We start from the raw sequence: 25,763 nt of genomic DNA, 5'->3' as shown, positions 1-25,763 counted from the left end.
GGATGTGCAGGGGATGTGTGTGCAGGGAGTGTGGGCTGTGCACAGTGTGGACGTGCGGTGAGTGAGTGTTGTGTGGGCAGGGTGTGAGCAGTGCGTGTGTGAGCAGTGTGCAAGCAGTGTGTGAGCAGTGCAAGCAATGTCCACACAGTGCAAGTGTGAGCACTGTGCCTGTGCAGTGTGTGCGCAGTGTGCCCATGTGCAGTGCACGTCCGTGCAATGTGTGGAAGCCGCGTGAGCAGCGTGTGCTCTGTGTCTGTGTGGTGTGTGCAATCTCTGTGCGATGCGAGCAGTGTGCAATGTCTGCATGCAGTGTGCAGTGTGTGCAGGCAGTGTGCGCAGTGTGAGCAGTGTGTGCATTGTGAGCAGCGTGTGCAAACTGAGCGCTGTGTGCAGTGGGAGCAGCGTGAGCAGTGGAAGCAGTGGGAGCAGTGCTTCCATGCCACGTGCAGTGTCCGTGTGCCAGTGGGAGCGAGCCGGGCCGGGCCGAGCCGAGCCGGGCGGCTCCCGGTGCCCGCGGCCGTGGCGGCAGGGCCGGGGGCGGAGGAGGAGGAGGAGGGGGGAGGTTTGGAGAGGAGGGGGGTGTGGAGAGGAGGAGGAGGGGGGGTGCAGCCCGCGCCCGCCCCGCCCGCCGCTGCTCTGCCGCTGCCGGTGCTGCCGGTGCTGCCGGAGGTGCCGGTGCCGCGGAGCGGGGCCGGGCCGGGGCCAGAGCCGCGGCGGAGGCCGGTGGGTGCGGGCGGGGCCGGGCGGGGGGGGGCCGAGCCCAGGGGACTGGGGGTGCCGGGGTGCCCGGGGTGCTGGCGTGCATGGTGCTGGGGTGTCCAGGGTGCCCGGTGAGAGAGTGCTCGGGGTGCTGGGGTGCAGGGGGCTGGGGTGCCCGGGGTGCTCAGTGCGGGGGTGCTGGGTTGCGGTGTGCGGAGGTGCCCTGTGCGGAGGTGCTGGGGTGCAGGGTGCAGGGGTACGCGGGGTGCTCAGTGCGGGGGTGCTGGGTTGCGGTGTGCGGAGGTGCCCTGTGCGGAGGTGCTGGGGTGCAGGGTGCTGAGGTGCCTGGGATGCTGGGTGCTGGGGTGCCCGGGGTTCCTGGTGCTGGGGTGCAAGATGCTGTGATGCCTGGGGTGCTGGGGTGCAGGTTGCTTGGGTACCCGAGGTGCCTGGTGTGTGGGTGCAGGGTGTTGGGGTGCTGGGTGGTGGAGTGCTCACGTTGCACGTTGCAGGGGTGTGCAAGGGTGGAGGGTTGTTGGGCTACCAGGGTGCAGGGGCACAGGGATGCTGGGGTGCCGGGGTCCTGGCTGCCTGGAGTGGTGGGGTGCTGGTGAGCAGGGGGCTCGGGTGCGCTTAGGAGGTGCTGGGGCAGCGGGGCTGTGTGGGACCCAAGTGTGCCAGGTGTGCAAGTGGGTGTAGCAGAGCTGGGGGCAAGTGTGTGAGCGTGTGTGTGCATCCCATGCTGAAGCGGCAGCACTTCAGGCTGAGGCAAGCAGTGCGCACACACAGAGCCCCCATCACACCCCCACGCAGGCTGGCTCATGCACACGTGCTCACACACGATGTCATGCACACCCACGCCTGCACACCCGCACACGCTCACTGAGCTGGGCAGGTGGGGGAACAGGTGGGAGGGGTGCAGGGGGTGTGCACAGCTGGGGCGTGCAAAGGGGGTGTGCATGGGTGGGGGTGTGCACAGTCGGGGTGTGCAAGGGGGTGTGTGCAGCTGGAGTGTGCATACAGGTGTGCAAGGGGTGTGTGCACAGCTGGGGTGTGCACGGGGGTGTGCATAGGCATGTGCACAGGGATATGCATGGTCTGGGCTCTGTGTGCGTGTGCATGGCCAGGCTGGCTCAGGGTCATGCGATGCCGCGTGCATGGGAGGTGCTGCGCTTCCCCCACCACATGCATGTGCACACCTGGGGGAAGTGGTGTGGGGGAGGGGGTCACCCATGGGTGCCATGCTGGGGTGCGTGTTGAGTTTGACCCAGCATGCAACACCCGGGGGACCAGCACCAAGGAGGGCAGCAGGGTGCTGGGTGCTGGGGGGCAGCCCCTGTGCTGGCAGTGCTGGGGTGCGTTGGCAACAGTGGGTGGCAGAAATGACAGGTCCCCGTGTGCCCCGTGAGCCCCTGTCACATCGCATCCGTCCCTGCTGCGCTGCCACTGCTCTGATGTGCCCCGATGTGACACTGTGGAGACAGGCTTTGTCACAAAGATTAGGGCCCTGGCACCAGGTTGGGGGGGCACTCCACTCCCTCGGGTGGCCCCGGCTTAGGGGACAAGCCCCCCCCTTCAGCAGCCTGAGGGTGGGGGCCTGCTCCATGTGCCCCCTGTCCCCCTGTGCCACCACATGCCCTGGGGGTGGCAGGAGCATGGCGGGACAAGAGTGGCGGGACAAGCCATGACGCCCCCCTCCCCAGCGCCCACACTGCCTGCCCTACCCTCAGCCCCGGGGGGTGGCGGGTGCTGGGGCCACCCACGCCGGGCAGTGCTCTGCCTGGGGGGGGACCTGAGCCACGGGGTGTCGGTGGGACCCGGTGCGCCCTGTTCTGCCCGATCCGGTTTGGGCAGGGGCTGCTGGCGCAGGCAGGGCATGGCGCGGGCAGGCTGCCTGTCCCCAGGGATGCTCCTGTCCCCATCCTGCCTTGCCGGTGTCCCCAGACATGGCCCCCCAGCAGAGCCACGCCAGCTGCCGTTGACATGGGCATGCCACCATCCTGCAGGGGACACCGGGGCTGGGATGGTGCCGTGGGGCTGTATCGGTGCTTTGAGGCTGGCTGAGCTCCATGGTGCCTTGGGGCTGGGTGTGCTATGGGGTTGCCTGTGCTGTGGGGCTGGCTGTGTGCCATGGGGCTGGCTGGGTTGTCCTGCGGCTGGCTGGCTGAGCTGTGGGGTGTGCCGTGGAGCTGGCTGTGCTGCGGGGCTGGCTGTGCTGTGGGGTGTGCCATGTGCCATGGCGTGTGCCATGTGCTGTGGGGCTGGCTGTGCACCATGTGCTGGGTATGATGTTGGTGCTGGTGTAACTGTGCCCTCTGCCCTTCTTCACAGCGCTGCTCCCACTGTGCCACTGTCCCAGATGTCCCCCATGGGGCTGGGGGCAGCCCCTCACCTGCTGCTGGCCCTGCTGTGCCTGGCCCCCCTCACTGCTGCCCCGCCGCCCCCCACAGCACCCACCAGCCTCCCAGGACCCCTGGGGACAGCACTGGGACCCCCCGCACCCCGCAGTGAAGCCCCTGTCCTCTCCCTCAACCTCGGCCTCAACTTCAAGATCAAGGTGCGAAGCCAGGGCAACCCCCGCCCCGCCGCCCCCTCTGCCCCCCCAGCACCCCCCTATCCACTGCCCCCTGGCACTACTGGGACCCCTGTGCCCCCGACCCTGCTGCCATCAGGCTTGGGCTGGCCTGACTCCAGGGATGAGCCGGGCTCTGGGGTCCCCCCGGAGGAAGTGGGGGGGTGGGGGGGCCCTCCTCTCCGTGCCAGCACAACCCCCCCGGCATCCCTGGCTGGGGAGCAGGACAAGGAGCTGGAGCTGGACATCGCCATTGACCTGACGGCAGGGCTGGAGCCTGAAGTGGGGCCAGGGGGTGCCGTGCCCCCCACCAGCCTCCTGTGGGCCCACCCCAGCCCCCGCCGCCCCATCCCGCTCATCCCTGGCATCAAGGCCGGCATCTCGGAGCTGGCCAGCAAACTCAGTGCTGCTGGTGAGTGCCACAGCTGAGGTGGGCTGGAGTCCCCCGGCATGGCCCCCCCATACTGAGGGAGCCCCAAACGTGTATGTCCTCCCCTCAGGGTTTCTGGTGCCCACGGCGCCCCCCAGGGTCGGCCACGAGGTGCCGGGGGGCAACGGGTCCCAGGAGCAGGATCAGGCTGGCAGCGGTGCTGAGCCAGGTGAGGGGGGGTCCTGGGGGAGGTGGGGGGATCCTGACACTCCCACAGTGTCTGGTGTGATGGGGGGGGGGGGAGCTTGGGGAGCCTGTGGGTGTGCATGACATGGTGGGGCACAGGAGGGAAAACGGGGGTGCTAAGCATGCGTGGGGCATGAGTGATGTGGGGTGCACATGGAGGGGAGTGGTGCACATGCTGCCCTCCCACCCTGACCCCTCTCCTCCCCTACAGCCCACCCCCCTGGCCGCCAGCCCCCCCGGGGCACCGTGCCCCCCTCGGCCGCCGCCTCTGCCTGCACCCAGGGCTCCACCTGCGGCTCAGGGGGACCAGATCCCCAGGGTGCCCCCGCCACTCCCCTCTCCTGGCCCCCCCACTTCGTGGCCCTGCAGACCAGCTGGTCCGTGGCCACCGCCACCTGGGGCCTGGCCTGGGAGGCCCACATCTACGGGATCGGATGCCTTTTCGCTCTACTGGGACTACTGGGAATCGTGGTGCTACTGGGGGGTCCCTGCAGTCGGCCACCTGCTGCCCGGCTGCTGGGGGGGCTGTTGGCAGCAGCGGGGGCTGCCCGCGCCTTCCCCCTCTTCTTCGACGCCTACGAGCAGCATGGCCGCCTGCCCCCCACCGCTGCGCGCCTCCTCTTCGAGCTGCCTTTCCCATGCCTGGGCTGGGGGCTGGTGCTGGCCCTGCGCTCCCCCTCTCGCTGCCGGACCCCCGCCGTGGTGGCGCTGGGAGTGCTGCACGTGGCGGGGGTGCTGGGCACCGTGCTGGCAGTGGCGATGCTGGGCCGGCTGCCGGGGCTGCTGCTGCTGCCGCGGGGGCTCTTTGCTGGCCTGGTGGCTGCCCTGACCCTATGGGTGCTGCCCTGCTGTGGGGGTGGGGGGCGGGGGGGGGGAGCCCAGGGCAAGGTGCGGGGGGCTGGGGGGCTGGGGGCGGGGGTGGCAGTGGGGTGGCAGCACTGGGGGCCGTCCTGAGTGCGGGGCTGCAGGTTTTTGGGGCGCTGCAGGTGCTGGGCTGGGGGGGGCCACCCCCTCCCGGGCCCTGGGCGTGGTGGGGGCTGCAGCTGGGCTGTCGCCTGGCCGAGGCCACCATGGGGCTGCCCCTGGCTGTGCTGGCACTGGTGGTGGCCCCTCCTCCCCGGCAGTCCCCTGCTGAGCCCCCCAACGGCTGCGCCCTGAGGCCGCGGGGGGACACCGAGGCGCTGCCGCTCTGTGGGGACCACCCTGAGCCCCCTGAGGCCGACGGGGACCCCACAGCCGGCTACCGGCCCCCCTCGCCCATTGACCTGCGCCGCAGCATTGATGAGGCGCTGGGAGCCCGGCCCGGAATCTTCCGTCACGGCACCGTGGCAGGGATCAGCGTCATTGGCACAGTGGGAATCGGCACCGATGGCACGGCAGGGAGCAGTGCCACCAGCACGGCTGGGATCGGCACAACAGGCTTGCCAGGGATCGGCACCACCAGCACAACTGCGACACCAAGTCTTGGCACAACCAGCACAGAAGGGCTCACCACAACCAGCATAACGGGGCTCTGCACAGCTGGCACGCCAGGGATGGGCACCGCTAGCATGGCAGGGATTAGTGCAACCAATGCATCAGGGTTCGGCACAACCACGACACTGAGTCCTAATACAACCAGCACAGCAGGGTGTACCACAACTGGCACACCTGGGCTCAGCACCACCAGCACCCTGGAGCTCAGCACCACCAGCACACCAAGCCTCGGCACAGACAGCACACCCGCGCTTAGCACTACCACCGTGCCGGGGCCCAGTGCAGCCGGCACAGCGGGTCTTGGCACAACGGCTACACCAGATCTCAGTACAACCAGCACATCGGGTCTCGGCACCGCCGGCACACGGGAGCCCAGCACCACCAGCACACCGGGGCTCACCCCCACAGGCCGCCCCCGGCCCCTGCAGCGTGCAGCCTCCTTGGGGGGGTGGTCTGTGATGTCCCCGGGGGCACGGGGGCGGCGAGGTGGTGGCAGCCCCTCAGCCCAGGGACTGTCCCAGGGGGGGCTGGCGGCGGTGCCAGACCCCAGCCCTACTCAGCGGGGTCCCCCCCGGGCAGCCCCTGTGCTGCGGCCCTCCCAGAGCTGGGCAGGGGGCAGCCCCTGCCCCCCCCCAGCCCCCCGGCCCCAGGGGGGACACCCTGGCGGGGGGGTCCCTGCAGCCGGGGGCGTCCCTGAGCGCCCCGGTGACTCCAGCTCCAACCGCCACAGCCTGGGCAGTGACACCATAGACTTGTAGGACACGGGGTGTCCCCCAGCGTCCCTACGGCTGCCATGGAGCCCCAGCGAGGCCAGCAGTGCCCCGGGGAGAGCAGCGCAGAGCCCAGCTTGGCCCACCCAGCACGCTGCCTCCGGGACCCTCCGCCCCCACCTGACCAGGGGACCCCCCCGAGTCAGTGATGCCCAGGAGACACCGAGGACCCTCAGATGCCTGCAGTCCCCAGAGACCCCCAGCTGCCCCCCGAGTCCCTGTGACCCCCAAGTACGGGTGAGAACTTGGGGGGACACCCCCCCAGCTCCCTGAGACCCCCAGCTCCCTGAAACTCCCAAGTACGGGTGACAACCTGGGGACACCCCAGAGTCCCTCAGACCCCCCTGGTCCCTGGGACCCCCTACATACAGCTAACAACTTGGGGACCTCCCATGTCCTTGAAACCCTCAAATACAGGTGGCAACCTGGCGCCCCCCCCATCTGCCCTGCAAGTCCCCGAGACCCTCAAATACGGGTGAAAATCTGGGGACCCCCTCCCCTCCCAGGTCGCTGAGCCCCCCCAGTCCCCGGTCTCCCCCCTGCCATGCCCTGAAGCCCCCCCAGTCCCATGCCAGACCCCCAAAGTGCCCCACAGATCCCCCATCCCCCCTCCATGGCCTGGGGACCCCCCCCAGCCCCACACCACATCACTGGCCCCCCAACATGCCACTTGCCAGAGACCCCCCCCAGCCCCCCCTTGTGCCCAGGGGACCCCTGTCTGCCAAGGCTCCCCAGCGCTGGGGGGACATGTGGGGCCGGCCCCCCCCCGGCCCGCCCGTGTACCCAATAAAGTGCCACGTGTGAAGGATGTGAGTGTGACCCCGCGGGACCCCCGCGATCCCTCCCCACCTGGGGCAACCCACAGCGAGGAGACACACACACACCCCCGCTCCCTGTCCCACGGCCACGGGGATGGCCCCCTGTACCCCACCGCGGCTCTCTGGGCTGGGACCCCCGGCGCCACGTCTCCTGAGCTGGCACCCCCCAACCGTTCCACCCGACCCCGCGGTTCCCCGCCGCGCCGCCAGGGGGCACTCGCCCCGCCAGGCCCCGCCCCCGCCGGCCTCCCGGCAGCCACCGCGCGGCGCGTGCCCACGATGGCGGCGGCCGGGGGCTCCGCGCCGGGCACCGCGCCGGGCCGCACCGTGCTGGTGCGGGGGCTGCCCGCCACCGCCACCGCTGCCGACCTCGAGGGTCTCTTCGGCCGCCTCGGGCCTCTCCGCCGCTGCTTCGTGGTCACCGAGAAGGGTCGGGGGGGTCGCTAGACGGGGCTTGGGGTAGCCGGAAGACGAGGCCTGGGGCGGGGGGAGGGCCTAGGCACCGGCGTCTGGTGGGGCTGAGACCTGGGGCCGGGGCCTGGGGGAGCCTGGGCGGGGCCCGGGGTCTAGAGGGGCCTGGGTCTGTGGTCTGGGATGTCTGGTGTAGCCTGGGGCTCGGGAGGTGGGTGTGGGGGTGTGGGGCTGTGTGTCTGTGAATCATGGAGGAGGCCTGGGGCAGGGATGGGGATGGGGGCACCCGAAGCCATGGGCTGGGAGGATTTTGGGGAGGGACGGACTGGCACATGGTGGATGGGAATTATGGGGGGGCAGAGATGTGTGTACTGGAAGCAGACCCATTTGGGAGCAGGAATTTGGGGGGATCAGGATGGAGCAGAGGGCTGGAAGGGGGGATGTTGGGAGGTGGAGGTCAGGGCTGGAGTGCAGGATGAGGGGAGTAGTCAGGAGAACTAATTATTTGGAGTATTGGGGATTGGGACAGGAGATCGGGGGGCAGAGGCAGGTTGGGGGAGCCTGTGAGGTTTGGGAGAAGATGCAGGGGGGACTGGTGGGCATTTTGAGGGGCTGAGTTGGAGGGCGCAGGTTGTCAGGGGAGTCAGGAGGAGCCCTGCAGGGGTCAGCTGGAGACTGAGTGTGGCCCCAGGGATGGGAATGGCCTGACCGTGACAGCTGGGGAGGAGGCACGGGGGAGGGGGGGGGGCTGCAGGGCCTCACTGCTTTCCCTGCTGCCCCCAGGCACCAAGACCTGTCGTGGCTTTGGCTACGTCACCTACTCCTTGGCTGAGGATGCCCAGCGAGCTCTGCAGGAGGCCACTGTCCTTGGTGCACGTCGGCTCAGCGTGACGCTGGCCCGGCAGAGGCTCAGGGAGGGGAGGAAGAAGCTACAGCAGAAGGAGGAAGCAGCAGTGGGTGAGCTGGGGGTCCTTTTCCCTGCCAGCACTCTCAAGGACTGGCAGCTGCCCTGGGTCCATCCCTGGGCTGTGCTGTCCATGAGTCCCCACTCTTTACGCTGCAGAGGCCCCCAAAGCCGCTGCCGCAGTCCCCCAAAGACTGAAGAAGCCCAGGGCTGCCTCCAGGAAAGCCCGGCTGATCATCCGCAACCTCAGCTTCAAGGTACAGGGGTCCAGCCCCACATCCTGCCCCCAGCTGGGGCTGGCATGACCCCAGGGGATGCAGGGAGGGATTGCCACATCCCTGACTGCCCCCACGGAGCATCCTGGCAGGTGCTGCTAGCTCCTGGCCCCCCCCCCAGCCCCTTCCCTCACCTGGCTGGTCCCTCTGCAGTGCTCTGAGGACAACCTGAAGTCTCTCTTCTCACCCTTTGGCACAGTACTGGAGGTGAACATCCCCAGGAAGCCAGGTGAGCCCCTGCCGGGGACCATTTTTGGGGTGGTGCCCCCCCCTGTGTTTACAGGCTGGCCCTGGCCATGGAGGGGCAGCTGTCGGCAGGCACAGAGCAGCTCTCCTGGCTCTTGCAGATGGAAAGATGCGGGGATTCGCCTTTGTGCAGTTTGGGAACATGCTGGAAGCAGCCAAGGCACTCCGGGGGATGAACATGAAGGAGATCAAAGGTCTGGCTGTGTTTCTACCCCTTTTCCCCTGCTGCAGTGGGGCTCTCTGGGGTGAGACCCGCTTCCTTCTTTCCCCCTCCCTGGGGGGCTTCAGGAGACTCCCTGGGCAGCCTTGGTTTGCCAGGGGCAACACTGACAGCGTGCCCCCGCATCCCTTTGCTTCCCTAGGGCGGCCGGTGGCGGTAGACTGGGCCGTGGCCAAGGACAAGTACCAGGCGATGCAGGGCAGTCAGCCCGATGGTGAGGGTCCTGGCTCCCCTAGTGTGGCTCTGGGCCTGGCTGGGTGCCCCCCACCTGGCGGCCTGGGGAACTGTTGCCCCCACTGCTGGTCTTAGAGTGGGTCACTGGGGGTGACTGTCCCTTCTCATCCCTTTTTATCACACACCACAGAGAGCAAGGAGGAGGAACCTAGGGAGGGCAAAGAGCAGAGTGTGGGTGATGCTGGGAAGAAGGAGGACGAACAAGAAGAGGAGGAAGAACAGGAGGAAGGGGAAGAAGAGGAGGAGGAGGAGGAAGAAGAAGAGAAGAAAGATAAAAAAATGGCTGGAAAGATTAAGATCAAGCCTTCCTTGTCCCAGGCACGAGGGTGGTGAGTGAGGGAAAAGATTCTCCTAGCGGGGAGGGGATGGGGGTGATCCTGGGGGTCTCAACCTTGCTGTGGGGTGCAGACCCCCTGCTGCAGGGCTCTGGGATGGAGCCCTGGGCTTGTCCCCCTGAGGGACCCCTGGACAGAGACCTGTCCCCCCAGCCCTGCTCAGGGCTATTGCGGGGCTAGGCCAGCTCTGCCCTGGCTGTAACAGGCCTGGGAAGGGGACAGCAGCCAAGGACAGCAGCGATGAGGAGGAGGATGATGATGATGATGATGAAGCAGGCAGCGAGGATGATAGCAAGCAGGAGGAAGACTCAGATGAGGAGGAGGATGAAGAAGAGGAGGAAGGTCTGTGCCACTCTGGGTGGATGAATCTGGCAGGGTGGGCTGCTGCAGGCGGGGCGATTGGGTTAGCAGCTGGGGGGCTTTCCTGGGGTCAGGGAGCTGCTGCAGTGCAGCCACAGGGCACCAACCACTGGATCTTCTGTAGTTCCAGGGAGAGCTGTGCCCAAGAAGCAGCAGGGTAGGGCACGGCAACTCTCATCGGACGTGAGCGAGGGCAAGACTGTCTTCATCAGGTGAGCACTGGGATGAGGGCTGGCATGGGCTCTTGGGGTGCAGAGTGGGGTGCCCCGCGCTGTGCTGACGGATCTGGGCTGGGGGCATGCTGGGGAAGGGGGCTGCATGCCATGGCAGCCCCTGACAGTCCTCTGCAATGGCAGGAATCTCTCCTTCGATACGGAGGAGGAGGCGCTGGGGGAGATGCTGCAGCAGTTTGGGGACCTCAAATACGTCCGTATCGTACTGCACCCTGACACAGAGCACTCCAAAGGTAACAGGCAGCAGGAGGGGGGGCATTCTGCACGGGGGGACACAGGCACCCCTCCTGTCCTTGTCCCCTTGTTGAGCCCTTCTCCATCCCCAGGCTGTGCCTTTGCCCAGTTCCTGACACAAGAAGCTGCCCAGAAATGTCTGCAGGCTGCTCAGGAGGAGAGTGAGGTGAGCGGGGCAGCAAGGGACCTCCCTGGGGGCTTGGGGATGGTAGCAGCCCTTCCACTGCAGGTTTGGGGGATGCCTATGGCATTATCCCTCTCTCTCTGGGGTGATTCCAGCCCCTGGGATCCCTGCCTGGGTGGTGTGAGGTCCTAGCTGCCCCCCACACCCCCAGCTGTGCCCCTTTGCAGGGCGGGGGACTGCGGCTGGATGGGCGGCTGCTCCGCATTGACCTGGCTGTGAGCCGTGAGGAAGCCCAGAAACTCCGTGGGCAAAAGGTGAAGAAGCCAACGGGCACCCGAAACCTCTACCTGGCCCGCGAAGGCTGTGAGTACTGGCCCTGGGGGTGTCCTGGGCACTGCCTGCCTTTCTCACTGCCCACCCCCTTGCCAACACCCCCCATCTTGCACCCCCTGCAGTGATCCGGGCTGGGACAAAGGCTGCAGAGGGTGTGAGTGATGCTGACATGGCCAAGCGAGCACGGGTGAGCCTTGAGCAGACCCCAGGGGTTGTGACAGCTTGGGGACAGCGTCTCAGGTGTTCCAGGGGGGTACAGGCCTCACTCACAGCCTTGTTTCTCCCAGTTCGAGGAGCTCAAGTACCAGAAACTGCGGGACCAGAACATCTTCGTGTCCCGCACGCGGCTCTGTGTCCACAACCTGCCCAAGGCTGTGGACAGCACCCGACTCCGGCGCCTGCTGCTGCAGGTGGTTGGCAGGGGCAAGGCTGTGCACATCAAGGAGGTGCGTGTCCCCCGGCCCTGCCCTGCTCCGGTGTCCCCTTGTGCTCTGTGTCCCCTCTGGCATGGGTTTGGGGGTGCAGAGAAGGTGGGGGTGCACCCCTTGTTCCCTCTGGGGTGGGTTTTGGGGTAGCTGGGGGTGCAGAGCAAGTGGATGTCCCCCCATGTCCTCTTCGGGGAGGGTTTGGGGGTGACTAAAGGTGCAGAGGCAGTGTTGTTTCCCCCCCCCCGCTGTGTCCCCCTGTATTCTGTGTCCTGTTTGGGGGTGGCTGAGGGTGCAGAACAAGTGGGTGCCCCTGGTCATGTTCCCTCCAGGGAGGGTTTGGGGGTGCAGAGGAGGTAGGTGTCCCAGGGTGCAGTGGACCTGCAGGTCCTGGTGGTGGCTGGAGGTCCTTGGTGTGGGTTGGCAAGGCGATGCTGTGCCCCCCCTCAGTGCCGGGTGATGCGGGAACTGCGGGGCAAGGGGCAGTCCCTGGGCTACGCCTTCGTGGAATTTGGGGAGCACGAGCAGGCACTGGCCGCCCTGCGGAGCATCAACAACAACCCCCGCCTCTTCGGGCCCCAAAAGGTGGGTGCATCCCTTGGGGCAGGGGGGAGGTTTGTGGGGGCTGGCCACCCCTGGGATGGTGGAGGAGGTCTACCATGTCCTCCTCTTTCCAAGTCCCCCTTGTCTCCCATGACCTCGTGTGGGATTCACTCATGACCCTGTTGTGTGGGATCCCCACAGCCCCCCTCAAAACCCTACACCTTATGGCCCCCCGCAAAGCCTATTTCCTTTCACCACCCCCTGCACCCTTACCCCTCGTAATGCCCCCCTCCCCAGCACCGGGGTGTCCCCATCCCCTCCCTCTGCCCTACAGGGCCCCATGGGGTCTGCCCCCATCCCCTCGCAGGTTTCTCCCCCCCTCCCCCCATCCATCACCCTATAGCCCCATGGGGTCTCCCCCACTTCCCTCCCACCCTGTGGGGCTCTTCCCATCACCCCACTTGCCCCCTGGGGCCACAAGCAGGGCAATTCCGGGGTCTTGGGGGTGCTCCTGGTCTTATTGGGGGGGCTGCCTCCTGCCATCACCGTGGCCTGCCCCCACCCCTTGCTCCACCCACAGCGGCCCATTGTGGAGTTCTCGCTGGAGGATCGTCGGAAGCTGAAGCTGAAGGAGCAGCGAGCCCAGCGCAGCCTGGTAGGTGTGTCCCCCCACCTTGCCACCCACTTGGAGGGTCTCTGCTCCCCGGGGCTGCTCCTGGCACTGACCTGCTGTTCCCCCACAGCTCAAGCTGAAAGCAAAGCCAGTGGAGAAGGAACAGGCTGCTGCCAGGGTAGCTGAGCCAGCGGGACCCCCTAAAAAGCAACAGGGAAGGAAAAAATCCCTCTCCAAAGGAGCCAAGGGTTCCTGCGGATCCCTGGTGGGGGGACAGGAGGCTGTACCCTGGTCCGGCTTCCGCACAGAGGCGCAGGTGGAGCGGGTGGAGCTGCCAGACGGCACCACAAGGAAGAAGGTGCTGGCGCTGCCCTCACACCGCGGGCCCAAAATCAGGTACGGGCAGAGCAGGGGGGACACCCCCTTGTCCCCCAGCCTTGGTGCTCCTCTTGGTGTCTCTTGGCTTCTCCCTTCCCTCCCTGGGGGGCCATGGCTTTGGGTGCTGGTGGGCAGCTCCTTGGGTACTGCGTGGCACCCATGGGTGTACCTAGTGCCCACGGGCACCCTTCTGCTCTGCCCCACGCAGGAAGCGTGACAAGGGGAAGGTGAAACCCCTCCCCACAAAGCAGCCCAAGGCCAAAGTCCAGCGGCAGAAGAAGCGCAAGGAGGCCCCTACCCAGGTAGGGATGGGGGGTTTGCGTGCCCCGCCCCCCCCCCAGCTAGTCTGGGGTCAGATCCTTCTAATCAGGGGGTGCAACAGGGAGTGGTGGGGTCGCTTCTCCCACATTACTGCACCCCCTAGGCCCCCCTGTTTCTCTTGCATACCACCCAGCAGTGCTCAGGGACTTTGGCTTTGCCCAGCTCGGCACTGTGGGGTGGGGGTGTCCAGGGACCCCCATCCTCCCCTCTGGCCTCTGCCTGCAGGCAAAGCAGCGGCGGCGGGAGGGTGGGGGCTCCGAGGCCCGGTTCAGCGAGCTGGTGGAGCGATACAAGAGGAAGATCCTGGGCAGTGATGCCCCCACACCCAAGAGGAGCAAGTGGTTTGAGAGCTGAGACCCCTGGCACCCTGACCTGACATGGGTGCTGCTCTGTGGTTGGGTGGGTGTGTGTGTCATTGGTGTCACATCCCATCGTGGGGTCAGGGTGCTGTCCCATTGGGAGACCTGCTGGGGTGAAAGGACCAAGCCCTTGTCCCCTCCCTGGGTTTTGGAGGTGCCCCCATTGTCATCCCCCTGGGTTTTTGGGGGTGCCCCCATCCCTCCCCCTCCTCTCCCAGGGGGGTTCATGTGGTTTGGGACCCTCTGGGGCAGGGCTGGAGGGAGGGGCCGTTGTTCCCCTCCCAGCACCCCCTACCTTGTCAGCGACAGGGTGTTGTAAAAATCTATAAATATATTTTAATAAAGAGCTTTTTGGAGGAAGAATCCTCTTCTCACCTACAGCTCCTGGGGGTCCCCCCAAGCCCCCCAGCCCTGGGCCAGGCTGGGGTGGTCACAGCCCCCTCGACCTGATCGCCCAGAGTATGGTGGGGCTGCAGCCCCATGGCCTGCGGGGGCAGGAGGGAGGGTCTGGGGGTGCTCCCAGACAGGGTGCTCTGGTCCTTGGTGGGGGGGGAGCAGTAATTGGGGTGCCTGTGGAGTGAGGGGAAGTGGAGCCCCATTATTTAAGACTGGCCCAGTGGGGTTGGGGGGGTCCGTGGGTCAGCCCCCCAGCGGGTGCCCGTGCGGCTCAGCACATGGCTCGGCGGGGGGGGGCAGGTGGGGTCCTGGCTGAGTCAGCGGCCGCCGCAGCTGTGCTGGGGCTCGAGGCCAAGCCGGCCTCACCTGGCCAGTGGCCTCCAGCCTCTCCCGCAGCGTGAGCGACGTGCGTCTGGGCCACCGGGGCCTGCCGCTGCCCCACAGCCACCCCCACGCTGGGCAGCCCGCAGAGCTGGAGGGTCCCTGCCATGGGGCTGGGAGGGGACAGTGCTGGGGTCTCTGGACCAGAAAAATCTTCCTCTGGTCCTGTTGGGGAGGGTGAGAGGGGTCTGGGCTGGGGGGCACAGCACCAGGAACAAGGTATGGGGACAAGGAGACAAGGGACTGGGACCAGGGATAGGGATGAGGGGGAAAATCCAGAGACCAAGGATGGGGACCAGGCACGAAGGACAGGGACAAGGGATGACGGGTAGCAGACCAGGGATTTGGGGCAGGGCCAGGTGTAGCCCTGCACGGGGGACAGTGAGACAGCTCTGTGCTGTCCCCCTCCTTGTGCCATCCTTGTCCCCTCCCTGGCCCCGGCCCCACTTTCCCAGGGCTGGGGGCCGGGAGGATCCAACCATTGGCACCCCACACCCCATGGCTGCTCTGCCAGGCCCAGGGAGCCGGGGGCTCTGAGTCTACCTCCCCGCCATGTGTCCCCGGGTGTCCCCCCCGGGTCCCCGGAGGTGTCAGGGTCACACCAGGCCGGGGAGGCCAAGCCGGGAAGCCACCGACCAGCTCATAAACCACTGCCGAGCCGCCAGGGCCTGAGTCAGCTGGCACCGTGTCCTCACATGCTCCCATGTCCCCGGGGTCCTTTGTCCCCAGCTACTGGGCTAGGGGACACCCCCTGCCCTCCTTTGGGGGTCCCTGGTCCAGCCTGTGGCATCTGGGGGAGACACCCCATCCCCTGTGCTCTGTGGCTGAAGCTGTGGTGAAGCCACCAGGTCCTGGGGGGTCGGGGTGGCTGTGCTCGCCTGGTGGGTTGTCTTGGGGCTTCGATTCATCCCTCCCTGCCCTGCCACATCCCGGGGGACATGTTTTGACCCCCCCCCCCCAACACCCTGAACCCTGGCTCCCTGGGGACCCCAGTGGTGGTGACACCAGCACCCAGCCTGGCACCCAGCCCGGGCCCGGTGCCAAGTGGAGTCAATAGAGACATGGGACGGCACTGCTGGAAAACTTGCTTTATTTTAAATAAATGTGGGAGAAATAAATACAAATACTGAATAATTAATAATAATAGCAATAATAATAATGGCAATAATAGCAACAAAATTAATAACAATAATAAAATTATTAATAGTATTAATATCATAGAAAAGGAGGAAGTCATGCGACTGGAGTTCTTTCTGGTGCTGGTTGTGCCAGACTGGCCGTGCCCGTGCATGGGGACAGCTGTGGCCCTGGGCTGAGGGCTCAGCCCAGCGTGCCTCTGCCCGGGCGGGAGGTCCCCATGGTGTCCCTAGCAGGCGGGGAGGCTGTCGAGGCGGGCGGCGATGCCGTCCAGGCAGATGCGGAGCCGTGCCAGGGCCAGCCCGGCAGCGGTGTGGGGTGCCTCGGCCAACAGGTCGGGCAGACCTGGGGGTGCCGGGGGGGCGCGGGGCAGGGGGCAGCCCAGGTGGGCAGCCAGGGCGGCCAGGAGGCTGCGGAGGTTCTCCATGTCGTTGGCGATCTGGGCCAGCGGCAGGCCGCCTGCTGCCAGGCCACCCAGCAGGCGCTGGAAGAGCTGGAGGCGGTGGTCCATGGCCCCCAGCCCCTCGGGAGCCCCCTCCCCGGGGATGGCCTCCAGCCCGCTGATCTTCAGGCTCAGGGGAAAGAGCTGGGGGGGCAGCAGGGGGAGTTAGAGCTCGGGCGGGGGTCTGCCTGCTGTGGGCAACCCTTCCTGGGGAGCCCCAGCTGGGGCACAGAGCCCCCCCCATCCCACCCAGCCATGGGGTCACTGGGGACCCCCCAGCGGGGGCACAGAACCCCACCATCCTACCTAGCCATGAGTGAACCTCCCTGGGGACCCCCCATCAATCTGGGGCACAGAGCCCCCCACCCAGCCATGGGTCCTTGTGGGTCCCTGACCCTTGGGCCCCAGAGCACCCCCATCCCTGGGCATCCCTTGGGGCACAGACACCCTCCCAGCTGTGGGCATCCCTCCCTAGGGACCCTCCCCATGGTGTTCCCCCCTCGCCCGGGGACCACCCTGGAGCACAGGACCCCCCACCTCACACCCCAGCCCCCTTCCCTGGGTGACTGCAGACATGGGAGGGTCTCATGAGGGGGTGCCCCTCCCCCGAGCCCCCCGCCCCCCCTTCGGGCCAGGCCTCGCCTGCAGCTGCTGGATGCGGGCGCTGAGGGTGCGGGTGAGGTTCCTGGTGTCCGCCCGGACCTTCTCCAGCCGGACGGGATGGCCACTGGCCAGCGGCAGCCACAGCCACAGGACACCCCAGAGGGACATGCCAGGCCACCGCATCCTGCCAGGCTCTGCACCGGGTGGCATGAAGGGGGTCAGGTGCTCCTGCACCACAAAAATGTGTCCCCCCTGTTCAACAGGGGACATGTGGGGTGCTCTGACCCCTCACTGGGGACACATGCCATCCGCATCCCTCATCCCAGGGGACAAAGAGAACGTCCTCCTGTGGTGGGTTGTCATAGGGAGGGGACACCCTGGTAAGATGGGGGTCCCCAAGCCATGTGTGCTCCTGCAGCCAGCACCCCCCAGGAGGTGGGAGCAGGTGGAGGTGTGTGATGACATGCCCAGGGACACAGGGGAAGTGGTGCCTATGGCACGTGGACAGCCACATCCCCGCTGTGTGCCAGGCCCTGGGACAATTGGAGCAAGGTGCCCGTCACCGTGCCACCGTGTCCCCCTCAGCATGTGCCAGCACAGCTGTGCCCCGCCACCTTTCCAGAGCTGCCCTTTTGCAAGCGCCACCTCAGCCACCCATGACTGTGACCGTGCAGGTCTGTCACCGGAGTCTTGGTGACAAAGGACGCTGCTCTGAGGCGGGGTGGGGCTTGGAGGGCCAGGAGTGGGTGCTGGCCCCCCAGTGCTGTGTCCACTCCCCAGGGACCCCTGTTCTTAGTGGGGAGGATGAGGCCAAGTGAGGAGCACAGGCAGTGGATGGACTCTGGGGTGGCACGTGTCCCTGTCACCCGGTGCTTGGGGATGGAGACAGGACAGGGACACAGGGATGGGGGATGGACACGGGGGCAGGGGGGAGCGGGCTCCCACCCCAGTACTCACCGGAGACTCGCACTCACTTGCTGAGCCTGGAATGAGAGAGCCAGTAACAGGGGGATATAGGGACCTCTGCCAGGACCCCCGTGTCACCACCCTGCCGGTTTGGGCAGGAGGGGCCCGCAGGGCTGGGGGGGGGGATGGGGATGGGGGGACGGACGGCAGCCCCCTGGGGAATGCGGGAAGCTCGGGCATCCCCCCGTGCTGGGGGACACGGCTGGCAGTTTCCCTGCTGGCCAGGGCGGGGGCGGAGTTGGCAATGGTCCCTGGGGACAGGGACAGCCTGTCCCCGAGGTGCTGTGCCGGGCATCGAGCAGGTGAAGCCGGCTCAGCACCCTGCCCACCTGTCCCGGGCTAAGGGGGCACCCAGAGCCCCTCGGGGGGGTCTGTAGCCGTCGGCCAGGCCTAGAACAGTGTCGCTGCACATCCCCTGGGGTGACGGGGGGACACTTGGGGTTCCCCCCACCCTGCAGCCCCAGGGCTGGGAGGTCCCTCGGGGTGGGGCAGCCCTGGTTCCCTGTGGCAGCAGCCTGGGGAGCTGAGGGGGTGTCCCGGAGCCGGGGTGTCCCGGGGCAGGGGTGTCCTGGGGGGGATATCCCAGGAGAAGGGGGAGTCCCATGGTAAGGGTGTCATGGGGGCAGGGGGGTCCCCAGGACAGGATTTCCCTTGGGGAGGAGGGGTCCCAGGAGAAGGGAGGTTCCATGGCAGGGGGGTCCCACGAGAAAGGCGGGTCCCATCGTGGGAGTGTTACTGAGGAAGGAGGGGTCCCAGGACAGGGTGTCCCAAGAGAAGGTGGGTCGCATGGCGGGGGGAGCCCCATGGCGGGGGGGTGTCCCGCTTACCTGGGCCGTCCGGTGGGTCCGGTCTGGTCGCGACGATGGCTCCATGCCCCGCGGCCCCCCCTATATAGCGAGCGGAGCGGGGCCGTTGCACAACGGCGCTGCCCGCCCCCGCCCCCGCCCGACGGTGGCCCCGCTGCCCGTCCCGCTGTCCCGCTGTGCATCCCGCTGCCCATCCCGCTGTCCGTCCCGCTGTCCCGCTGTCCATCCCGCTGTCCGGCCCGCTGCCCGGCCACAGCCCCCCGCGGCGACTCGGGGGTGCACCGGCCAGGGGCGGGGGGCGAGGGGGCAGAAGGAGAACGGGGGTCCGGGGATGCACCGAGCACGGGGGGATCCCAAGGACACACGGAGCACCGGGGGCCAGGAGATGCGCTGAGCACGGGCGTCCCGGGGCATGGGGAGCACAGATGGGGTCCCAGGGATGCACCGTGCAGTGGGGATCCCAGCGCACACATGGGGAGGGGGGTCCGCAGAGGCACCGAGCACGGGGGTGACCCGGGGCACGGCGGGTCCCGAGGGGACAAGCTGCAGCTGCAGGGAGCACGGCCCCGGGGCCAGCACCCAAGAGCCAGGGGAACCCCAAGAGCCTGGGGGACCCACACACCAACACCCCAGTGCCAAGGGACCCTGCCCCACAGTGTGACCCACGGTCTACCGTCCAGCCCCACTGCACAGTGTGCCCCACAGCCTGCCCCATGGCCGGGCAGGAGTCCCCTGCGTGCCTACGTGCCCAGGTGAGCAGCAGCCCCGTCCGTGTGCAGCATGACACATCCACATGCACCAGTGCCGTGCACACATGCACACATGCCGCCCACACATGCACACGTGCCTGCCAGGCTGGGCGCTCCCCAGGGAGCAGGGGGTGCCCCCCCAACTCCATATCCCACCTGGACTTACCCCCTTTTCAACCCAATCTGCCCTAGATTGGGGCATGCATGCTGGGGCAAAAGAGGCTGGGGACCCCCTTCCATCCAGGCTGGGGTGCACTAAGCACCCAGATCCAGCATCTTGCTAGCTGGGCTGGGCGCAGCTGGGTGTGCAGGGCTTTGTGGGGTGCACCCCCCCTCCCTGCCCCACTGTAGGGGTGCCCGGGCACGGGCTGCAGGCAAAGACACGCACAGCTGCATGCACACCTGGGCAGTGTGCTGGGCAGGTGTGCGTGCAGCCCTGCACACACATGCACACACATGGCTACATGTGTGACCTGGCTGAGGAGGGTGTTGAACCCACACTAGGCACACGCATCCTGGTGGTCCCACTGGGGAAGTGGGAGCTCAGAGTGTCCCTCGAGGAGATGGCACTGGCAGAGCAGGTGAGCACCGTGCACCCAGGGCAGCGCACCCACCCTAAGCATGCACACACACACGCTGAGCACAGACACATGGGTGCACACATATCTGGATGCCTGCACACATCTGGGTACCACACAGACACCCAGGGCATCTGCACGCGCACACCTGGCACATGCACACTTGGGCAGAGATGCACACTTGGGTACACAGAGATCTGCCCCTAGCCACAGGTGGGCACACGTGCGCACACATCTGAGGACACAGAGACCTGGCCATGTGCACATCTGGGCACACACATACTGGGCACACACACATCTGGGCACATGCACATCTGGGCACATGCAGCTCTGCCCCTGTGCACACTTGGGCACACTCACACGTCTGGGCACATACAGACCTGGCCGTGTGCACACCTGGGCACACACATCTGGGCATGCACATCTGTGCACATGCACACATCTAGGTGTACACACACATGTGGATCCACACATACTCAGGCAAGCACTCACCTGGCACATGTACCCCGGGGACCTCGGGCACTGGCAAACACCAGCACACCCAGAGTGGCCTGGTGTCCCCAGGGAGGGTGTCCCCAGAGCTGGCAGAGGAGCTGTGGGGTCCAGCAGTGGGTCAGGGGCCAGGGCTTGAGGTCCTCAGCATCCCTCTGCACCCAGCACAGAGCCACTCACCCCTCCCTGGGCTAGGAGTGTCCACGGGTCTTTGTCCCTAAGGACCTGCTGCAGCTCGAGGAGGGTGACAGGGCCACAGGGACCTGAGTAGACAGTCCTCTTCCTGTGGCAGGCAGCTGTGCCCCACAGCACCTCTGCTCGCTCAGGGGCTGCTGACAGGTCCCCAGGCTCTGGCCACAGCCACAACCTCCCTGTACCTTGGTGGCCTGTCCCCTGCGGCCACATCAGGGATGGAGGTGGTGACAAACAGTCCAGGATTGTCACTCCTGAGCCCGGCTGTCGCCATGATGTGGACAGGCTGGGTGCAGGGGCCAGGCACCCCAGGACAGGGTGCACAGCACCCCGCCACTGCCATCCTGCCCCTGGGCTGGGGGGGTCCCATTCACCATCACTCCAGACCAGATGCCACCATGGGACATCGTGTGCCCTATGACACCAGGGATGCAAATGGGACCCTGCAGGTGGGTGAGGGCAGGGGGTCCCCCTCCACTGCTGTAGCCTGGCCGGGGCTGTGCCAGCTCATGGCAGCTGCAGTGGGTCCAATCCTGCTCCACAGCCTCAAAAATGCCTGTGGGGCCACACTGGTTGGAGCCATTGGCACCAGGAAGGGACAGTCCCTGAGGTGTGCCTGCCATGTGCCCTAGCCCAGCACCGAGCCCACCGGCCAGACTTGCTCGTGCTCTTGCTGGTGACTCAGGGCCTGACACACGCTGCGCCAGCACTGCCCGGGCAGCACACAGCACGAGAATCCCAGTGCTGCCAAGCCCTGGCCTTTGCTCGCTCCACAGCCAAGGGGACACTGAGGCACAGCAGGGATGTGCCTGAGGCCACGCAGCTGCACCGTGGGGGGCAGCCCCAGCTTGGCGCCGGCACAGGGGTGGGGGTCAGGGCACACCAGCAGAGCCAGCCCTGTGGGGAGCTCCGGGCCCTGGCAGCACAGAGCAGTGGGGTCCCTGGTTGTCCCAACCTGGTCCCTGGGGACAGGGCACTGCGGGTGTGGGGTGGCACGGGGACAGACTGCAGGCAGGACACACTGGTGGGTGCCCTGGCTGCAAGGCCTGGGGTGGGGATGGGGATGGGATGGAGAGAGGGATGGGAACAGGAGTGGGGTGGAGGTGGGGATGGGATGGGAGCAAGGAGAGGGATAATGTGGGGATGGGGAGGAGGATGGGAATGGAACAAGGATGGGGATGGGGTGCAGGTGGGGATGGGAACAAGGACAGGGATAGCATAGAGATGGGATGGGAATGGGGATGAGGATGGGACAGGGCAGGGGCTGGGCTGGGGTCTGGGAGGGGACAGGGATGGGGAACGGGATGGGGAACGGGTAGCGATGGGCTGGGGCTGGGACAGGGACAGAGATGGGGCCCCACTATCAGTGAGAACCCTGGGCAGCCCCTGCAGCCTGTCTGAGCTCCGCAGGGGCACAGGCTGCTGCCCCCCACACCCCTGAGCCTCCATATCCCCATCCCTTGAGGCCGCTGTGTCCACATGCTCTGGGCTCCCCTCAGCAAGAGGGGGACCCCAGAGCCTGGTCCCCTCCAGGGCCAGGACCAGAGCCGGATTCATCCCAGGGACTCTCGGGGCCCCTGGGGAGTGTGCCAGGCGCTGGCAAACCCCACCCCTTGGGATGCTCCTGGGTGCTCCCACTGTGTGTCCCCTCCCCGCCCTGTTATTTTTGGTGCAGAGAAGCCCCAGCTGATTCATGGCTTTTATGAGACGGCTGGAGCTGGCGGGATTGCTGCCCGTGGAGCCCGGCGGTCCCGGGGGAGCCCATGGCCAGCCTGGATTAGCTCCCACGTTCCTGTGGTCAGGACTGATGGGCTCACCCTGCCTGACACTGGCCCTATTGCGGGGTCCCCGGCAGGCAGGGGGACACCGGGACAAGGTGCTGTTCCCTGTTGCAAAGCCAGGGATGGTGACAAGGGACAGAGCCCACCCAGGGGGGCTTCAAGCCCAGGCCAAGGGGTCATGGGAGTGCCCTAAGGGTGTCTCTGCACCCTGGGTGGGTGCTGGGTGCAGTGGACTGGAGGCTGGCCGGTGTCACCAGGTGTCCCCAGGGATGCTGGAGCCCCCAGACCCACAGGATCCCATCCCTGGATCCACACACAGGGTCAGGTGTGGGACACAGCCAGGGTGGCACAGGGGGGCTTTATTGGGGGGTGAGGAGCATGCCCATGGCATCAGGTGCTGGCAGGTGAGGCAGCCAGGACCCGGTCTGGGGACACAGCCGTGAGCAGAGGACAGCCAATGTCCCCATCACATGTCCCTGCCACCCTTCCTGGCAAGCTGGATGGGCACGAGTGTCCAAGGAGCACAGTACATGCTGCAGCACCCCAATGCACCACAGCACCCCAATGCGCTGCAGCACCCCAACACACCACAGCACCCCAATGTATTGCAGCAACTGCAGAGTGTGTGGCCCCGTGCATGTCCTCAGCCCCCCCCGGGTGCCCAGCCAGGGGTCAGGGTGCCCAGCCAGGTGCCACAGAAGCTCCCCAGGTCCCTGTGGTGTGGCTGTCACCGTGCTGGCCGGGAAGGTGCCGGTGGCTGGAGCATGAGCTGCTCCAGTGGGCCGGACTCCGCAAACATTGACACAGCCCTTCCAGGAAAGGGCGGTGGTGTCACTGGCTGCCCGGCAGCTGCTGGCAGGGCCCCAGGTGGCTGCCCTGGGGACGCTGATGCCAAACGGGGTCCCCTGCAGCGAGCACGGCTGCCTGGTCACTGTCACCATGCCCTGTCCTGCCCCGCAGTCAGCATCGCTCACGTCCCCAGTCCCTGTCCTGCAGCCAGCCATTGCTCACGTCCTCAGGCTCTGTCCCTGAGCCCTGTCCCCCTGCAGTCAGCATTGCTTATGTCCCCGATCCCTGTCCCCAGTCCCTGTCCCCCTGCAGCAAGCATCGCTCCTGTCTCCAAGCCCTGAGCCAAGCCCTGTTCCCTCACAGCCAGTGTCACTCATGTCCCCAAGCCCTGTCCCCTCACAGCCAGCATCACTCATGACCCCAGTCCCTGTCCCCTGCAGCCAGCATTGCTCCCACTCATGTCCCCAAGCCCTGTCCCTCCACAGCCATCATCACTCACATCCCCAAACCCCGTTCGCTCAAAGCCAGCATTGCTCATGTCCCCCATGCCTGTCACCTTGCAGCCAGCATTGACTGTGTCACTGATCCCTGTCCCCCTTACAGCCAGCATTGCTCATGTCCCCAAGCCCTGTCCCAAATCCCTGTCCCTCTCACAGCCAGCTCCTGCCCATCCCCAGTCCCTGTCCCCCACAGTTAGCATCGCTCCCACTCATGTCCCCAAGCCCTGTCCCCCCCCACTGCCATCATTGCTCATGTCCTCAGACTCTGTCCCCCTGCAGCCAGCATCGTTCGTGTCCCCAATCCCTGTCCCTCCCAGGCAGCACTGCCCCCACCCACATCCCCAGTCCCACCAGATCCCCTGCCAGGCCACCTCTCCCAGTCCTTGGGTGCCACAGTGGGGGGCAGGGGCCACCGGGAGGGGCCATGTCCTTGCTCCCCTGCCCCCAAAACCTTTGCTCTGCTTGGGGAGGTCCCAGCCCAGAGCTGGGCTTTGCCGCAGGGGACATGTCCCTTGTGTCACCAGCCTGGCCCAGCATCGTGAATGCATGTGCATATGTGTGTGTGTGCATGCATGGGGGGGTATGTGTGCACACATGTGTGTGTGCACGTGTACATGTGCACGTGTTTGTGCATACGTGCAAGCGCCACATGAAACCATAATGAGTGGGTTGCAGGCAGGCCCATGCTGGTAACCAGGGATGCAATGGGCACGCAGACTGGGAGCACCGGGAACTTGCTGTGCCCTGCTGGGTTCCAGGCACCTTCCCCTGCCTGCTGCCAGGAGCTCTGCCAGATGCCGGGCATGCTGTGCTGCCGGCTGGATCCCGGCAATGAATATTGCAATTACAGGGTGTCACTTGGGCAATTCTGGTCCCCGGGCAGGGGACAGGGCGATCGATCCCAGTGACATCTCCGCATTAACCACGAAGCAATGATCTCTGTGCAGCGCCTCCATCCAGTAATTTGGTAATTAAGCTGTCATTAGCTGTGCAGCAGGGCCTGAAGGTCACGGCTGATGCTGCTGTGGGACGGGGAGAGTCCAGCTCTGCTGGGGACATGAAAGTTAGTGGCAGACAAGGGGACAAGGGATACGGTGGTGCTGCACAGCCCCTTGGGATGTGCTGTAGTGGGTTGTGCACCCAGGGGTGTGTGCACCCTGTGCGCGCACACACGCGTGCACGGGAAGCCCTGGCACACCAAAATGCCACGGGAGGTGGCCATGCCCAGCCTGGCCATGGCTCAGCACACGGTGGCTGCCGTCCCTCCCTGGTGGCAGTGAGTCCCTGGGCCCCCCAGCCTGCCAGCACCATGGGGTGCTGGTGTCCCCTCTGGAAAGGGGCAGGAGGAAGACACACACCCCTCCCCCCACACTGGTCTGGTTGTTCCCATCCAGACAGCTGTCACCCCATGCAGCCACTGTGCCTGAGTGACAGGGTGTCCCAAGGGTGCAGTGACCTCCCCCAAGTCTGTCTCACCCCCCAGCTGCCCTGCTGCAGCACCAGGTCTTACCCCAGGACCCCTTTCCCCAGCCGAGTCCCCACACCAGGGGGGAAATGGCTGCTTGCCCACGTGGAGCAGGGTCCACATCCCCAGGCAGCCCCAGTGCCACCACTCCCTCCCCCAGCAGTGCTGGGGTGGTCTGGCTGTATCAGGGAGTGGGGTAGCTTTGTGCACTCTCCCGCATTTCTGCACCTGCCCCATGCCCGCTGTCCCCTCCGTCCCTGGGCTGTCCCCATGTCTGGGGGGTGTTGGGGCTCCCCCAGCCCCTCGGACCCTCCCAGTGCCCCCACACTTACCTGGTCTGTGACTCCCTGCAGGCCTTCCCGCCGACTTGATCCCTCGCAGATACTTTTTGGGGTAAGGGCTTCCTGACTGCTGGCGGGAGGAACAGCAAGCCCAGACCGCAAAAAGATCCGAGAGAGACAGGGATGCCCGCAGTGGTGGCTGTGATGGCAGGAGGTGACAAGGAGGGACACAACAGGGATGCAGGGTCTGGGATGCCCGATGCTGCGCAGAGCCCTCAGGGATGGGTCCTGCAGTGGGACATGGCCCCCACACCCCGAGGTCCCTGCCAGCCCCAGGCTGACCCCTGTGCTGGGGATGACAGCCGCTGGTGTCACCCGTGTGCCCAGCACAGGGCACACTGCCACCCCTCCACAGGCACAGGGACACCCCACGTGTGTACCACTGCACTGCAGGCATCCACGGGAGATGGGGGGGGCCCTTACTGCGGGCCCCTACAGCACCCCAGCCCCCTGCCCAGGCTGGGGCTCCTGGTGCTCCCTGGTCCCTCAGGGTCCCTTGTGCCAGGAGCCAGGATCCTCAAATGACGTTGGTACCACCGGAGCTGGGCAGACCGAGGGGACACGGCCGTGACCGAGTCAGGACGTGGCACATACTGATGGGGATACACTCGACCAATCCCGGTGTGGCTGTGGCACAAAGAGGAGC

The 25,763-nt window shown here is 66.3% G+C and overlaps 3 protein-coding genes across 5 annotated transcripts; 2 read left to right on the top strand and 1 right to left on the bottom strand.

The window, feature by feature from the left end:
- The first annotated feature begins 673 nt into the window (after positions 1-673).
- Positions 674-6,612, top strand: PRRT4 (proline rich transmembrane protein 4). Its single transcript, XM_037388282.1, has 6 exons — positions 674-723; positions 3,031-3,683; positions 3,772-3,870; positions 4,081-4,724; positions 4,931-5,348; positions 6,551-6,612. The coding sequence occupies exons 2-6, from the start codon at positions 3,059-3,061 to the stop codon at positions 6,610-6,612; spliced, it is 1,848 nt and encodes a 615-aa protein (XP_037244179.1). The 5' UTR covers positions 674-723; positions 3,031-3,058.
- Positions 6,613-7,200: 588 nt separating this feature from the next.
- On the top strand, positions 7,201-13,862 carry RBM28 (RNA binding motif protein 28). The gene is made up of 19 exons (XM_037390111.1): positions 7,201-7,381; positions 8,146-8,319; positions 8,426-8,523; positions 8,695-8,770; positions 8,889-8,981; positions 9,150-9,221; positions 9,372-9,570; positions 9,782-9,918; positions 10,067-10,148; positions 10,293-10,402; positions 10,496-10,569; positions 10,755-10,890; positions 10,983-11,047; positions 11,148-11,306; positions 11,736-11,870; positions 12,409-12,483; positions 12,572-12,837; positions 13,028-13,121; positions 13,366-13,862. The coding sequence occupies exons 1-19, from the start codon at positions 7,231-7,233 to the stop codon at positions 13,492-13,494; spliced, it is 2,325 nt and encodes a 774-aa protein (XP_037246008.1). The 5' UTR covers positions 7,201-7,230; the 3' UTR covers positions 13,495-13,862.
- Positions 13,863-14,452: 590 nt separating this feature from the next.
- LOC119149264 (leptin) lies at positions 14,453-19,205 on the bottom strand. 3 transcript variants are annotated; one of them, XM_037390343.1, is made up of 4 exons: positions 18,252-19,205; positions 17,416-17,441; positions 16,498-16,686; positions 14,453-15,999 (listed from the first exon to the last, which is right to left on the bottom strand). In XM_037390343.1, exons 1-4 carry the CDS (start codon positions 19,126-19,128, stop codon positions 15,643-15,645), a joined length of 1,449 nt encoding a protein of 482 aa, XP_037246240.1. In that variant the 5' UTR covers positions 19,129-19,205; the 3' UTR covers positions 14,453-15,642. The 3 variants fall into 3 exon arrangements, with proteins under 3 accessions (XP_037246240.1, XP_037246241.1, XP_037246242.1); XM_037390345.1 differs by having other exon boundaries at positions 14,455-15,999; positions 16,498-16,652; positions 18,252-18,301; XM_037390344.1 differs by lacking the exon at positions 18,252-19,205 and having other exon boundaries at positions 14,454-15,999; positions 17,416-18,245.
- Between the last annotated feature and the right edge of the window lie 6,558 nt (positions 19,206-25,763).

This window comes from Falco rusticolus, chromosome 5, assembly GCF_015220075.1.
Source record: "Falco rusticolus isolate bFalRus1 chromosome 5, bFalRus1.pri, whole genome shotgun sequence".
In the NCBI taxonomy this organism is placed as follows: domain Eukaryota; kingdom Metazoa; phylum Chordata; class Aves; order Falconiformes; family Falconidae; genus Falco; species Falco rusticolus.
Note: the sequence above shows the minus strand (reverse complement) of the source record. Positions and strands in the feature narration are given on the sequence as shown.